General features: G+C 44.4%; 1 protein-coding gene across 4 annotated transcripts in view; it reads right to left on the bottom strand.

Annotated features, from left to right (window-relative positions):
* med15 (mediator complex subunit 15) overlaps window positions 1–12564 on the bottom strand; it is a 184527-nt gene that overhangs the window by 94011 nt on the left and 77952 nt on the right. For 3 of the 4 annotated variants that reach the window (XM_063031694.1, XM_063031695.1, XM_063031697.1), the window contains one exon: window positions 12348–12455. The exons of the other annotated variant lie outside the window; for it this stretch is intronic. In XM_063031694.1, the coding sequence (XP_062887764.1) occupies window positions 12348–12455 (108 nt within the window). The remainder of the gene's footprint in view (window positions 1–12347; window positions 12456–12564) is intronic. 4 annotated transcript variants of the gene reach the window in all.

Below are 12564 nucleotides of genomic sequence, written 5' to 3'. Positions count from 1 at the left end.
AAAGGTTGTGGGTGACATTGGGTATTCTGCATTGTTCCTAAGGAAAGAGTCGGGACTGGGGATCCCCGGTCAGGAGAGGCGGCCACCACTGACAGATTTGACCATATCAGCCTGTCCTGATAATATGGCCAGTTGAAATTGATTAAGGAGGAGACAGGCTGGCTAAATTTCTCACCCAGTGGCTTGTGCCTAGGCCCTTGTGTTGTGTATTGTGTGTCTATAAGCTGTTTGTCTCGTTGGTTTGTCTCTGTTTCGTGTATTTGTGATTCTGGCTACTTGCTTTACTTTGTACAGCACCTTGGTCAATGTGGTTGTTTTAAATGTGCTATATACTTGACCTGACTTGATAATTAAGAACTGATAAGGGCAATAATGGCAACATACATCAAAGTTGCTGGTGAACGCAGCAGGCCAAGCAGCATCTATAGGAAGAGGTGCAGTCGACGTTTCAGGCCGAGACCCTTCGTCTCGGCCTGAAACATCGACTGCACCTCTTCCTATAGATGCTGCTTGGCCTGCTGCGTTCACCAGCAACTTTGATGTATGTTGCTTGAATTTCCAGCATCTGCAGAATTCCTGTTGTTTGAGGGCAATAATGGGACAGGCCCTTGATACAGCTCTGTGTGAACGAATACCGGATAAGAAAAGGACCTCCGGATGTTAAGTGCAGCGCTAACAAAGAAACTAGGGAAACAGTGTGGTCACCAGGGGAAACAATTTGGGAAAAGAATTGTGGTAAAAAGTGGAAATTATTGATTAAAGAATGGAAAGGTAGAGCCTATACTAAATGGAATGGTACCTTACTGGCCAGCTGGAGGAATAATGCATGTGGTAAAGGGATAAGGTATGTATGGCAGAAGGGACTCCCAAGAGTTGGGAGACACTGCAGGCGGAGTGCTAATGGGTAGAAGGGAGAACAAAGAGAGAACGAGAAACAACGAACACAGCCAAAAGCAGATATGGACAGACAGGAAGGTTTAAAATCAGCAGTGCCGCGCGTGAAGATCTAGGACCAATACGGGATCCCGAACCCATACCTGGCATACCGACCCAGTTTAAGGACAGTGATCGCGATGAGGATTGGGCACCCACCTTATCCCCCACCTTACCAGGGGCCGATTGCACCCAATGCTTCCGAACCCCAATCCTCCCAGTACTCAGATACAGTGGCCGCTCGGGTAAAACAGCAGCGGCAGGGAGGGGAAGGCTCCCTATACCCTGAGATCCAGAAAGGGAATACCAGGGATTATTCTGAGACAGAGAGGGAAGAATCCAATAAAACCCCAGAGTTAACGGCTCCACAGAGACAACTGCCCACCCGAATGCTGCCCAGTCCACGAGCAGCCGAGGAGGGGCAGCCTCAGTAACTCTTGTATGCACCCTGGAAGCCTCAAGAAATGATAACAATCATAAATCAGGCCCCCGATAGAAAAGAAAAACCAGCACAGTTTGCTTAGTATGTCCGCAGTACTATACAAATGTATAATGCGGCCCCACAAGATTTATTTGATCTCTGCTGCATGATTCTCTCATCGGATGAGGGGTGGAAATGGAAGGCAGGATTAAGATAGCAAACTTCTCAGGAGTTACCGGCAGAAATCCATAATGAGAATGAACAGACAGACCGGATTATTCAAGCCTTGGAGAGGGCTCTCCAACAACCTGTAAATATCACTAAAGTACTTGAATGCAAACCTAAGCCTGGGAAATTGGGACCAAGCGATTGGGAGCGATTTATGACCTGCTACGGCACTTTCGCAGGAGACCAAGCCTTAAATAATTGTAATCCGCTCCCCCCAGTTTAATGCCCTACTGCTCAAGTGTTTACTAACTAAATTAGCCAACAGGATTAAAACTAATAATATATTTTGGCCTGACAATGACCGAAATCAAATGCGACGAGCTTTGACATATTACTGGGACCCAGCTTTCGAATCCCGATCAACCCCGAAGGGAACTAACATTAAAGGTGAATATGTTCAGCGGGAAGAAGGATGCTTCCTACCGTGAGTATCACCCCTCACGAAGAGCCCAATATAATATTGCAAGATGCTGCAATTCTAATTCCGTTTATGATGGTATAAGAAAAGGGATACCGGCTATCAGACACTACAATCACTCTGGGTTCGAAGGCACAGAACGCATATATTCATGTACCCAGTCGCTGCAGGTGAAATTCCAAGGGGGCACAGTGTGAGGTTTAATTTACAGTCACCACCAGTCTGAGGTGTAATCTAGCAGAATAAGACTTGCTCTGTCCGTTGGAAGTCAAGATTCTATGCACGGACAAGGGTATCACCCTGGGACTAGCGAACAACCGACCCCCCCCCCCGACCCTGTGGTGGGCACTTAATTTGGACTCCACTACATTTAAACCCCCTCTGCCAGAGGCAGACCCTCATGTGACTCTGTACTATGATCTTACAGGGTGCTCAACTGAGGAAAACCAGTATTATGCAGCCCTCGAGGGACAGAAGTTCCCAGTCACGGTGATTGGAGAGGTTAAAGGAAGAGAGAGCGGGCAGTGCATTACTGACTGAAGTTCCGGATTTCCTTTGGCGACAGACATGACTGGTGGTTCCCTATACCACCATTGGGCTTTGCCCTGGGTTCAAGCCAAAGAGCCTAGGTTCCTTGCCTACACCCTGACAAAACAAACCTCCAGCACCAAGGGAGACTGGCGGGACTTGGCCACGGGCCAACTCCGATACTGGAAGGAGTCAAAGGTGAAGACGGGACATCTGGTAAGACACTCTTTTAATATTGACCGAACCCAAAACGTTGTACCCCATCTCTGGGCAATTTCAGGCCATGAAATCGGAAGTCGGTCGCACCAACTGCAACCCCCCCCGCCCCTGTCCAGATCACCGTGAAAGAAGGACAGACTCTCCCACCCCTTTGGCAATACCCCCTCAAACCCAAGGCAACGTTTTATGAGGATGGAAGCTCTTTTGTGGATCCAGCAGGAAAACGATGTTTTGGCTATGCGATAACTGACGACAGTGAAGTAATTGAGCAAGTATCCTTTGCAGCAGCTGTCTCCGCCCAGAAAGCTGAGCTACTTGCTCTGACTCATGCCTGTATCCTAGCAACGGACTAGTCTAACAGCGTACTTAGTTCTGATTTTGAAGAATCTACCACAGAACCAATTCTTTGTAGAAGACCTTAAAAAAAAATGCCAAGTCATAAATGAAGATGACTTTGAAGAGGGAGTCCACAACTACTTGGAACAAAATAAAAAGGGCCTGAACGAGGACTTCAGTGGAGGAGCCAAAAGTACAAGCCTAAGCTGGAATCCTCTTTGATTTAACGTTTCGAATTTTAAAATGAAAAAGCCTGTGGAAAAGAAATCTCAAACAGATTAAAGTATGGACTTTTACATAGACTCCCTTTATGGGATTCTTGACTTCCTCTGCCCCCGCCCCCCCATTAGTAATGCTACCTTTGTAAACAACTCACTCACCGCTCTACAGCTACCTCGAGTTTTGGTTATTATTAGATGTGCAGCCCCTACTGGGGAATCTGATGAGATATTTAAGGGTAATGCTCAGGCTGGTGCAGCAGCAAAACAGACAGCCTTGGACCCCACACTTTTAGTCCTCTCAGGAGCCTAACAAGTTCTTATTAGACAAAACCAAAGGACGGGTATGCCAGATATGGGGGAAAATACGTAAATTCTAGGGGGACGTCCCTGAAGGAGAGCGCAAACTACGGTCCCAAATGTATTGCTTGAACCTCAGACCAATTTATGGGTGACCCCTGCGGGACAGGTTTGTGTTCCCTCTGTGTTCTCATCTATCTTGATAGATTATGTAAGTAATTGTACACACTTGGGCAAGGAGGGAATGGTTAATACCTTGGTGGCGGTGGCGCCCTGATTTCCAGCAAGCAGTTGAAAAGCGAGCCACAGCATGTGAAAAAAAAAACAAATGCTGAAAAGGGAATGCCTTGTGTTTCCGGAACTATCCGCTTGCCTGGTGGACCTTTTTCCTGTTTGCAACTTGACTTTGTAGAACTACCTAGAGTACATTGTTGTAAATATTGCTTGGTAATAGTAGATGTATTTAGCAGATAGAGGCTATACCCACTACTGATAATACTTTTGTAAAACTATTAGGAGAGGAGAGGAGAGAGAGCAGCGCGCCACCCATGCGTAGCCCTCCGGTGAAAAATGCTATTGTATCCATTAAATAGGGGCCGTGGACAATTCTGATTTGATGGAGACGGACGTAAAAGCACAGAGGAACATCTGGAGAAATTTCTGAAACGCCCGTTCGCTGCTGTCGTTACTGCGCGGCCAGGAATCTTCCGGAGGGAAGGCCTCAAAATCCCCGGCTTTGCCTGCTGTTGGTGACCGAGATTGAGGTCGAAACGTTCCGACAGAGATGGCGCTCAGTACTCAGTGTCGGAGAGCTGATTCGGAGGCTCGAAGTTTTCGGATGACTCAGAGACGGATTGTGGTCGGGCATGGCAGGGAGAGTTTTCTTCCTTCTCCCGTCTGCGTGAGATGAGGGACATTTGACAGACTTTGAACTTTTTACTGTGCTCATGGACTTCTTCATCAAGTTATGGTATTGTTGCACTGTTTTAACTATATGTTATAATTATGTGGTTTTGTCAGTTTTTTCAGTCTTGGTTTGTCCTGTGTTTTGTGATATCACACCGAAGGAAATATTGTATCATTTCTTAATGCATGTATTACTAAATGACAATAAAAGAGGACTGCGTGTCTTCATAATCTAATCTAAAATTTTATTAAGTGATTCCCCGTTATAGACTCCCGGAAATGATAAGCTCAGACAATGGACCACACTTTGTAGCCAAAATAAATGAGGAAATCTGCAAGGAATTGGCTATAAAGCAACAGTTCCACTGCACCCACCACCCAAAGGCAGCTGGTATAGTGGAACGAGCAAATGGAACCTTAAGGAATAAGCTAACTAAACTTGTGCAAGAAACTGGGCTACTCTGGCTTAAGGTTTTACCTCTGGCCTTGTCCCACATGAGAATCACACCCTCAGTTAAAACGAAGTTATCCCCCGCCAAGATTATCTACGGAAAGCCCATGCGAACCCCATGGGGGTCGGAACTGGCCCGACCTCCCCTTCCTGAAAGGATGGACATGCATACCTTAGGGAAGAAGATGGGAAAATATTTATGCAAGTTAACTAAAACTCTCCAAAGCTTGCATTCACAGGCACGACAGGCAATCAAGACGACGACATCCAGCCTGAGGGTGACCACCTTAGCTACCTTACATCAAGCCTGGAGATTTTGTCCTGAGTAAGAACTGGGATGGTAAGAAGTTGGAACCAAGGTGGAAAGGACCGTACAAGGTGCTACTGACAACACCTACTGCAGTGAAGGTGGAAGGGCAGCTCCAGTGGATACATCAAACGGACTGTAAACACATTACTGGCGGAACTGATAAGGACTGAAAAATGCAGTGGTTAATGACGATTTTAATGACCTTAAGGGGACCTGCCCCTGTTTCGGGAGGCCCCCACGTTAACAGTAAACGGGGAGCACGTTGGGTATGTTTTGTATCATGTTGTAGAGGTGACAATCTCTTCTTAAAAGTTATCATGTAATGATAAAAAGGAGGGAATGATAAAGTTTAAGGGAATGGGGGATTCTCAGATTCCTGTAAACAATGGATTCAGTACTATGTCTGTGACTGTAGTGTGTTTGAATAATGTCTCACGGCTGCTTTCTTTCTTTAACAAGATAAGGGTTAAAGTTCGCCCAGATCCACATGTCTCTGGGCTTTTCACACCTTTTGATTTTGACAAAAAGCAGTACCTGATGGAAATTAGACAGAACATTCCTTTCTTAATTTAAAGCACAAATTTGACGGATGTTCTTATCTTTGTCATTAAGTTGTGGCTCCAGCAAACCAGGTAGGACATTCCTTTCTTTCATTAAGGTGGCTGGAGTGTCTAACAAATTGATTGTACTTTTGCATCAATAGTCCATTGACTTGACCAGAATGGTTATCAAACTGATTGTTCTTTTGTATCAGTGGCCTTATAACTTCTGACAATTCTGACATCGGGCAGTGAACTTGTAGAACCGCCGGGGAGATGAGAAAGATTCTCTCCCTGATGTCGGGTCCAAGTTCACCCGCTGGCTGAGCTCGAAGAAATAAACGGGTGAAAAGATAAGTAACGATCTCTTTGTGCTGTCGTTATTTGATCCAGCAAAGTTACGTTTACAGCAGTATGGCCCAAGGTAGCAGTATGGACTAAGTTAAGGACTATGGACAGTATGGACTAAGGTAACAGTATGGACAGCATGGCCCCAAGGTAACAGTATGGACTTTGATACCAGAGTGGCATTGCTCTAGACTAATTACGAGCATCTTAACACTCTGTGCCAGGAGATCCCTTTATAGGTGAGACGACCAAACATGTACTCTAAGTGCAGTCACTCCAACACATGCATTAAGACATCTTCACTTCTCCATTCAAAGGATCACTATCTAATTGCTCACTATATAAAATATGGACTTAATGATGTTCTGAAAGTAAATATAAAACAAACCCCTCTCTCAGTGTATCTGCTGCCCAAGCACCCTCATGTTGAATAGGACTAAATGTTAAGACAGTAAATGAAGCAGACAGAACTCTAAGCTTTTGCTGCCAATTCCCACCTTCCTCCAGCTCTGGCTCTTCCTTTCCAGTTCGTGTTTTCTCCCTCTCCCGCTCGCCCTTCCCTCTCAATCTCCATCTCCATTCTGGAAATAGACTAGCCACATCATCCATTACAATCCTACAGATTTCCACAGCAAAAATGATGACACATTCTCTATTTCGTCAACTCGATCGTATCTTCCCACTTACTCTGTATTTGCTCTGATGATGAAACTCTACACATAGATGTCTTCCTCCTTCCCAAATGGCGTCTTCCCTTCTATAATCATAGTGGACAGAGCACTTGACCACATCTCATTTATTTTCTCTGCCTTTGCTCTCAACCACTCCTGCTGGCAGCATGTTCTGCACTTGAACTTCCTCAAGGGCAGAGTTCCCACAGTCCCCACCTCCCATCCCACCAGCCTCCATATCCAATGTATCAACTGTCACAATTTCCACCAGTACAAACAGGGTCCCTTTGCCAAACACATCTCCTCCTCTCTTCCTCTTTCAGCATTTTAATGAGGAAATGAGGATTATGGGGAACTGGCACAAGAAGAAGATAAGAAGCAGAGAGAGAGTGGAAAGGTAGAGACTATTCTCCCCCACAGAGCAAAAATGGCTAATATGAGAGAGGAAGCACAGTATGGGGGGGGGGTGGAGTTAGAGGCAAGTTCTTTATACAGAGAGTGGCGGGTATGTGGAATGCCCTGCCCAGGTGGGGTGGAGGTGGGGGGAAGAGTTGGGTGGTAGAGAGAGAGATACATTAAGGGCATTTAAGAAACTCTTAGATGGGCACATGAATGAAACATGGAGGGTTATGTAAGAGAAGGGTTAGATTGATCTTAGAGTGTGTTAAAAGATCAATACAACTGTAGTCCAAAGAGTCTGCACTGTGCTGCAATGTGCTTACGATGTGATACTCCAGGTATATGGGGTGTCCAGAGAGGGGTAGCACCTCCGATGGAACTGGACGTCCGAGGCCAAGAGAGTTGAACTGCCTCAGTGTGATGGCTGCTCCACTTTAAAAACGCTCCCGCACAGGTCCCTCTCTTCCTTCTCTCTTCTTGGTCAGATACAATGGACAACCAAGGGAGAGACTCCAGCTGTTGCAAATGTACACCTGGTACAAATGTAACAAAACTTCCCCATTCCCAAACTCCTTTGCAATAAATGCCATTTGTCCTCTTAACTACTTGCCTCACTCTCTGGTAACAGTTTGTGATTCACACTCAACGACTCCTGGACCTACTGCACTTCATTCACATGCAGACTCTCTCCATTTCGATGATTTTGATTATTTTTACCATGGGTCATGACCTCATACTGCCCCTCATTGTACTCCACTTGAGAGGAGAGCTATGGTCTGAGTGTGGGTAGAGGGGACTAGGCAGGCAGACCATAAAGACAAGTCAGCACAAACTAGATGGGCCAAAGGGCCTGTTTCTAGCTTTAGTGCTCCATGACTATGACTTGCCAAGTTTTCGCCCACTCACTCAACTCATTTATATTTTGTTGCTATCACTGTTATCCACATCACAATTTGCCATTCCACCTATTGTCATGTTGTTTCAACCTTACTGATCTGAGTTTCAGATACGGACGTACATTACACTAAAACTGTCTAGTTCAATTTCCACAACGCAGCCCAATTCTGCCCCTGCCTCAGAAAATCTATTGCACATCAGCTCATCCATGGTTTCGTTAGCTCTACTGCCTCCCTTAGTCATCACAAACTGTACATCAGGGGTGATACCTCATCCCTGATGAAGATGGCAGAGTTGTTCATCGATATCTATACCTGACTGGAAACCCAAAGAGTTTATTCGTCCATATAGACAAGGTCAGGACTGAAAGCACATCTCCGGCTCTGTGGGGCAACGGCTCTACAGGCTGCATCACCCTGCCATTCATCTATTCATGTAAAACAATCAGAAAGAGCAGGGCTATCGGAATGCTGAATACCTCCACACCAAAGAAGCACTTGAACTTTTGGAACAGTAAAACCGTGAGACTGAAGAGTGATTGGCAAAAACTGTTGATGAGGCTAAAGGAAACCCAACAATGTAACTCACTCCCTTTTATCGTGCTTATTTGTCATGCTCTTCGCCTTCTGGAACTGGAAAATTACCATCACATGTGCAGAGATATAGTGAATAACATTTTTGAAAGCCATTCATATGAAGCATCTCATAAGAACATAAGAAATAGGAGCAGGAATAGGCATCTGGCCCATCAAGCCTGCTGTACTGTTCAGGAAGATAATGGCTGATCTGTCTGTCTTTTCCCCATAATCCTTCATTTCAAAACAGAAACACATCAAGATAGTACAAATCTTTAAGGAAAGGAAATTGAGGCAGACTCAGTATGGTTGCCTACTCATCTGGCTGATTAGATCCTTCTCACTATCGGGGATCCTGATGACCGACAGTGAACAACTCTCTGAATCCATGAATTGTCTGCTGTTGGAGAGAAGGGAACAGATGGTAGACAGGTTGAAGCAGAAGTGTCTTGGGTGAAGTGGCTTTAAACTGCAGAAAATAATTTAATATAAGCTTAGGCCAGTATTACTGGCTGGAATGGAACAGGATGGAATATACTGAAAGTCTGATTCTTCCATATGACCCAGATATTACAGCATCTGACGTACAGCAGTTCAGTAGGTAAGCATATTGGTGAGTATATCTAATGTGACAGGAATGGAGTTTTTGATATGTACCATTATCAGACGTTTCATAATTATTGAAGTCAGTGCCACCAGGCAGTAGTCATTTAGTTCTGAAGGTGTAGAGTTCTCTGGTACAGGGATGATGGTGGCTGATTTGAAGCATGTGGGACAGCAGCCTGGACGAGTGAAGTGTTGAAGATGTCCGTGAAGACATCAGGGAACTGGTGTGCACACTCCCCGAGTACTCAGCCTGTGACGTTTTCTGGCCCGGCCAGGGGTTGACTCTCTGCAAAGCCCTTCTCCTGTCTGCTGCTGTCACAGACATTGGCTGCTCACGTGGGAGTTTCCGTGGCCGGCGAAATGCCAGCTCGCTCATGTCTACCACGAGAGAGGTAGAACAGTAATGATATAAGGTGTTTTGGGCAGAGTCAGACAGTTGCAATCCCTCACAATTAAATGTCTTAATCACAAGGCACATGTCGAAAAGCACCTAATTTTTAAAATAATTTAAAATAAATTGTTCTTTTGCTATACCTTAACTGTCAATCTATAGCTGGAGATGTTTGTACAGACTTCATGGTCTGAGTATCTGTTCCTATGCTGAAGCATTCTGTATACTATCTCCTGATTTTATAATAAAATTTATACAATGGATTCCAGTTCGTTGGGGCACATTGGGACCAGTACATTTTGGCCCAATTAAGTGGCTGCCCTAATTAGCCAAAGTTTCATGCAAATAGATAAAAACATATTAAAAAAAAGAAAAAGTACAATTTAACTAACAAATTACGTATTTAAATGAAATACTGAAGAAATTAGAATACTAGCAATACTACTATAGTACTATAAAACTGTGTATAGTAGTTATCAACAGAGGAATTCATCCAGCACACGCTGCTGTGTTCTTTTGATTGACTGTAAATGAACAAAGCCAGCACAGATACCTAGTGGAGATAATGGACCACCTTCATACAAAGCCATCAACTAATACATCCTCCAAGTTTTCATTTCCATTTGTAACATTCAAGATAATTGTCAATAACTTCAAATTCTTCGTAGTTCCTAACTTGATGAAGTAGTGAAACAGTTTCACTTTCACTCCCAGCGGTTTCTGGCATCTCCAAGCCTGAATGCTTGAAACCACAGTGAGCAAAACGGTTTTGAATTATCTTACTGCTTATTCCTCACCAGCTAACAGTGACGAATATCACTGCTTTCTGAACACAGGTGCACAAAACTCTTTGGTCTAAGCACAGTAGAGTGTCTACGGCCACACAAGTGCAATACAAGTGCAAGTTTGAAGCTGCTTTTTCACATCAATATGGGCTGTATTTCAAAAAATAAAATTAATGAAACACAGAAACCAAAGACCACACAAACCCAAAACTAATATCAGTTCTGAATAGCTGACTGAGTGTAACCTCAATTCATTCAAGCCCTCATTTCTTCAAAATTCTAATTCAGCAAATTATTCATTTTACTCTTCTTGAAATTTAAAGGATTTTTAAAAAGATTAAATTTAATCTTGAGTATTTTGATCAAGCAAGTGTGGCAGCAATATAGATGGTGGACACAGGTGCTCCTACAAACACACCTCTAATGCTCCAGCTACCGTCCTCTTCTCCCATTACACGCCGCAATGGCTTTTCATCAAGGCTCTGCATGGAGAAGCCCAACCCCGTCCCTGTTTTCTATGTCCGTCCCACTTCCACTTTCCTAGCACACATGCCCAAATGACCTAAAGCTGTGCAGCCATGCAAAGGCATACCAAACAATTCCAATATCTGTAAATGTATACTTTACAAAGTAGGGTTTGGAAAGAGGGTGAGCCTATGGTAACAGAGCAGAGACAGGAGCTCTGGTAAAATATCCCCCTCTCTAACCAACGTGCATTAGTTTCTGTCGGTTACTCAGCTTGCAGCCTGTAGTCACCTGGTCTGTTGTTTATGAGTATCACATATTCCTAGTTTCTGTCAATAAAACACGCTGGGAACTGGTGATCTGATTGTGCCGCACACTGTATCCCACTCCCAGAAGACATACAGTACTGTGCAAAAGTACTTGCACAATATTTAGTAATTTTATGTTAGTACTGTACTGCTGCTGCAAGAAAGAAAAAAATTCATTACATATGTGATGATAACCCTGATTTTGACACGGATCTCCTTTGTGGACTGGGAGTGGGGAAAAGGGCAAGGAGTGAGGAATCATGGTTGGGGAAAAAGGGAAGGGAGTGGGAAGCACCAGAGAGATATTTTGTAATGATCAATAAACTAATTATTTGGAATCCAATGACCTTGCCTGGTGTCTCAGGGCTGGTGTCTCACTGTCTCAGTGCCAACTCTGCCCCTGGCACTCCTTTGCTGCCACCTGTCCCACACGCCCCTAGCGGCCTCCACCCTCACCATTCCCAACATCTTTTGCTCTTGCCAGATTTACGAACCTGCTCTCCACTCCACATTGACAAATAGAGTACGTGCAAAAGTATCCTAGTACTATGTGCCTAAGACTTTTGCACAGTAATGTAAATGAGACGAAGTAAATCATGTAAATAGTCTTTAATCATACACAAAAATGATCCATGAAATGTTCAAGCAGATTTGTCCAAGCAATCTTATTTTGGTGCTCCTAACAACTTAAGGAGTGTGCCTAACTAACGTTCTTTCTTTCTCTCCATTCCTGTACTCATGGTCACACCTCACTCTCTCTACAGAGTGATGGTCACCCCACAAATCTGTTCGCACATTATGAACCTACATACTGCTCGCCTCTCCTATCCCCAATCTTCACAAATTTCCAATGGTGAAACAGGACCACGGTGTCAGGAGAGAAATTACTGAATTGAACAGAAAGAGTAAGAGTTTGCTTTGCCTCTAACCTTAGAGAGAAATACCATTTACTCAGAACACAATAAATCACAAATATTGAGACAACCAAGCTGAATTTCATGACAGTTCAGTCAAACCTTTAGTTTAAAATAAATCCAAACCTGAAACACTAAAAGCAAGTCAACCTACACACCAGCCTGCAGTACAGTTAAATACCTGTGCCATTTGCTGTCCTCCCAGAGGAATGGCGTTTTGAGGCGTGGACGATGCAACAGATGCAGGTGGGAACCGTGGTCGCACAGTGCGGGTCATAGAAGACATCATCTTTGAGGACAGAGGGACAACAGACAAATAATCGCAAAACAAGAATGCAGTGCTGCAAGGACCAAAAGGAAGCGCACACGTCCCCTGTGAGTGCAGAGTCTCCAATGCA

The sequence above is a fragment of the Mobula hypostoma genome, chromosome 23, assembly GCF_963921235.1.
Source record: "Mobula hypostoma chromosome 23, sMobHyp1.1, whole genome shotgun sequence".
NCBI lineage: Eukaryota > Metazoa > Chordata > Chondrichthyes > Myliobatiformes > Myliobatidae > Mobula > Mobula hypostoma.
Note: the sequence above shows the minus strand (reverse complement) of the source record. Positions and strands in the feature narration are given on the sequence as shown.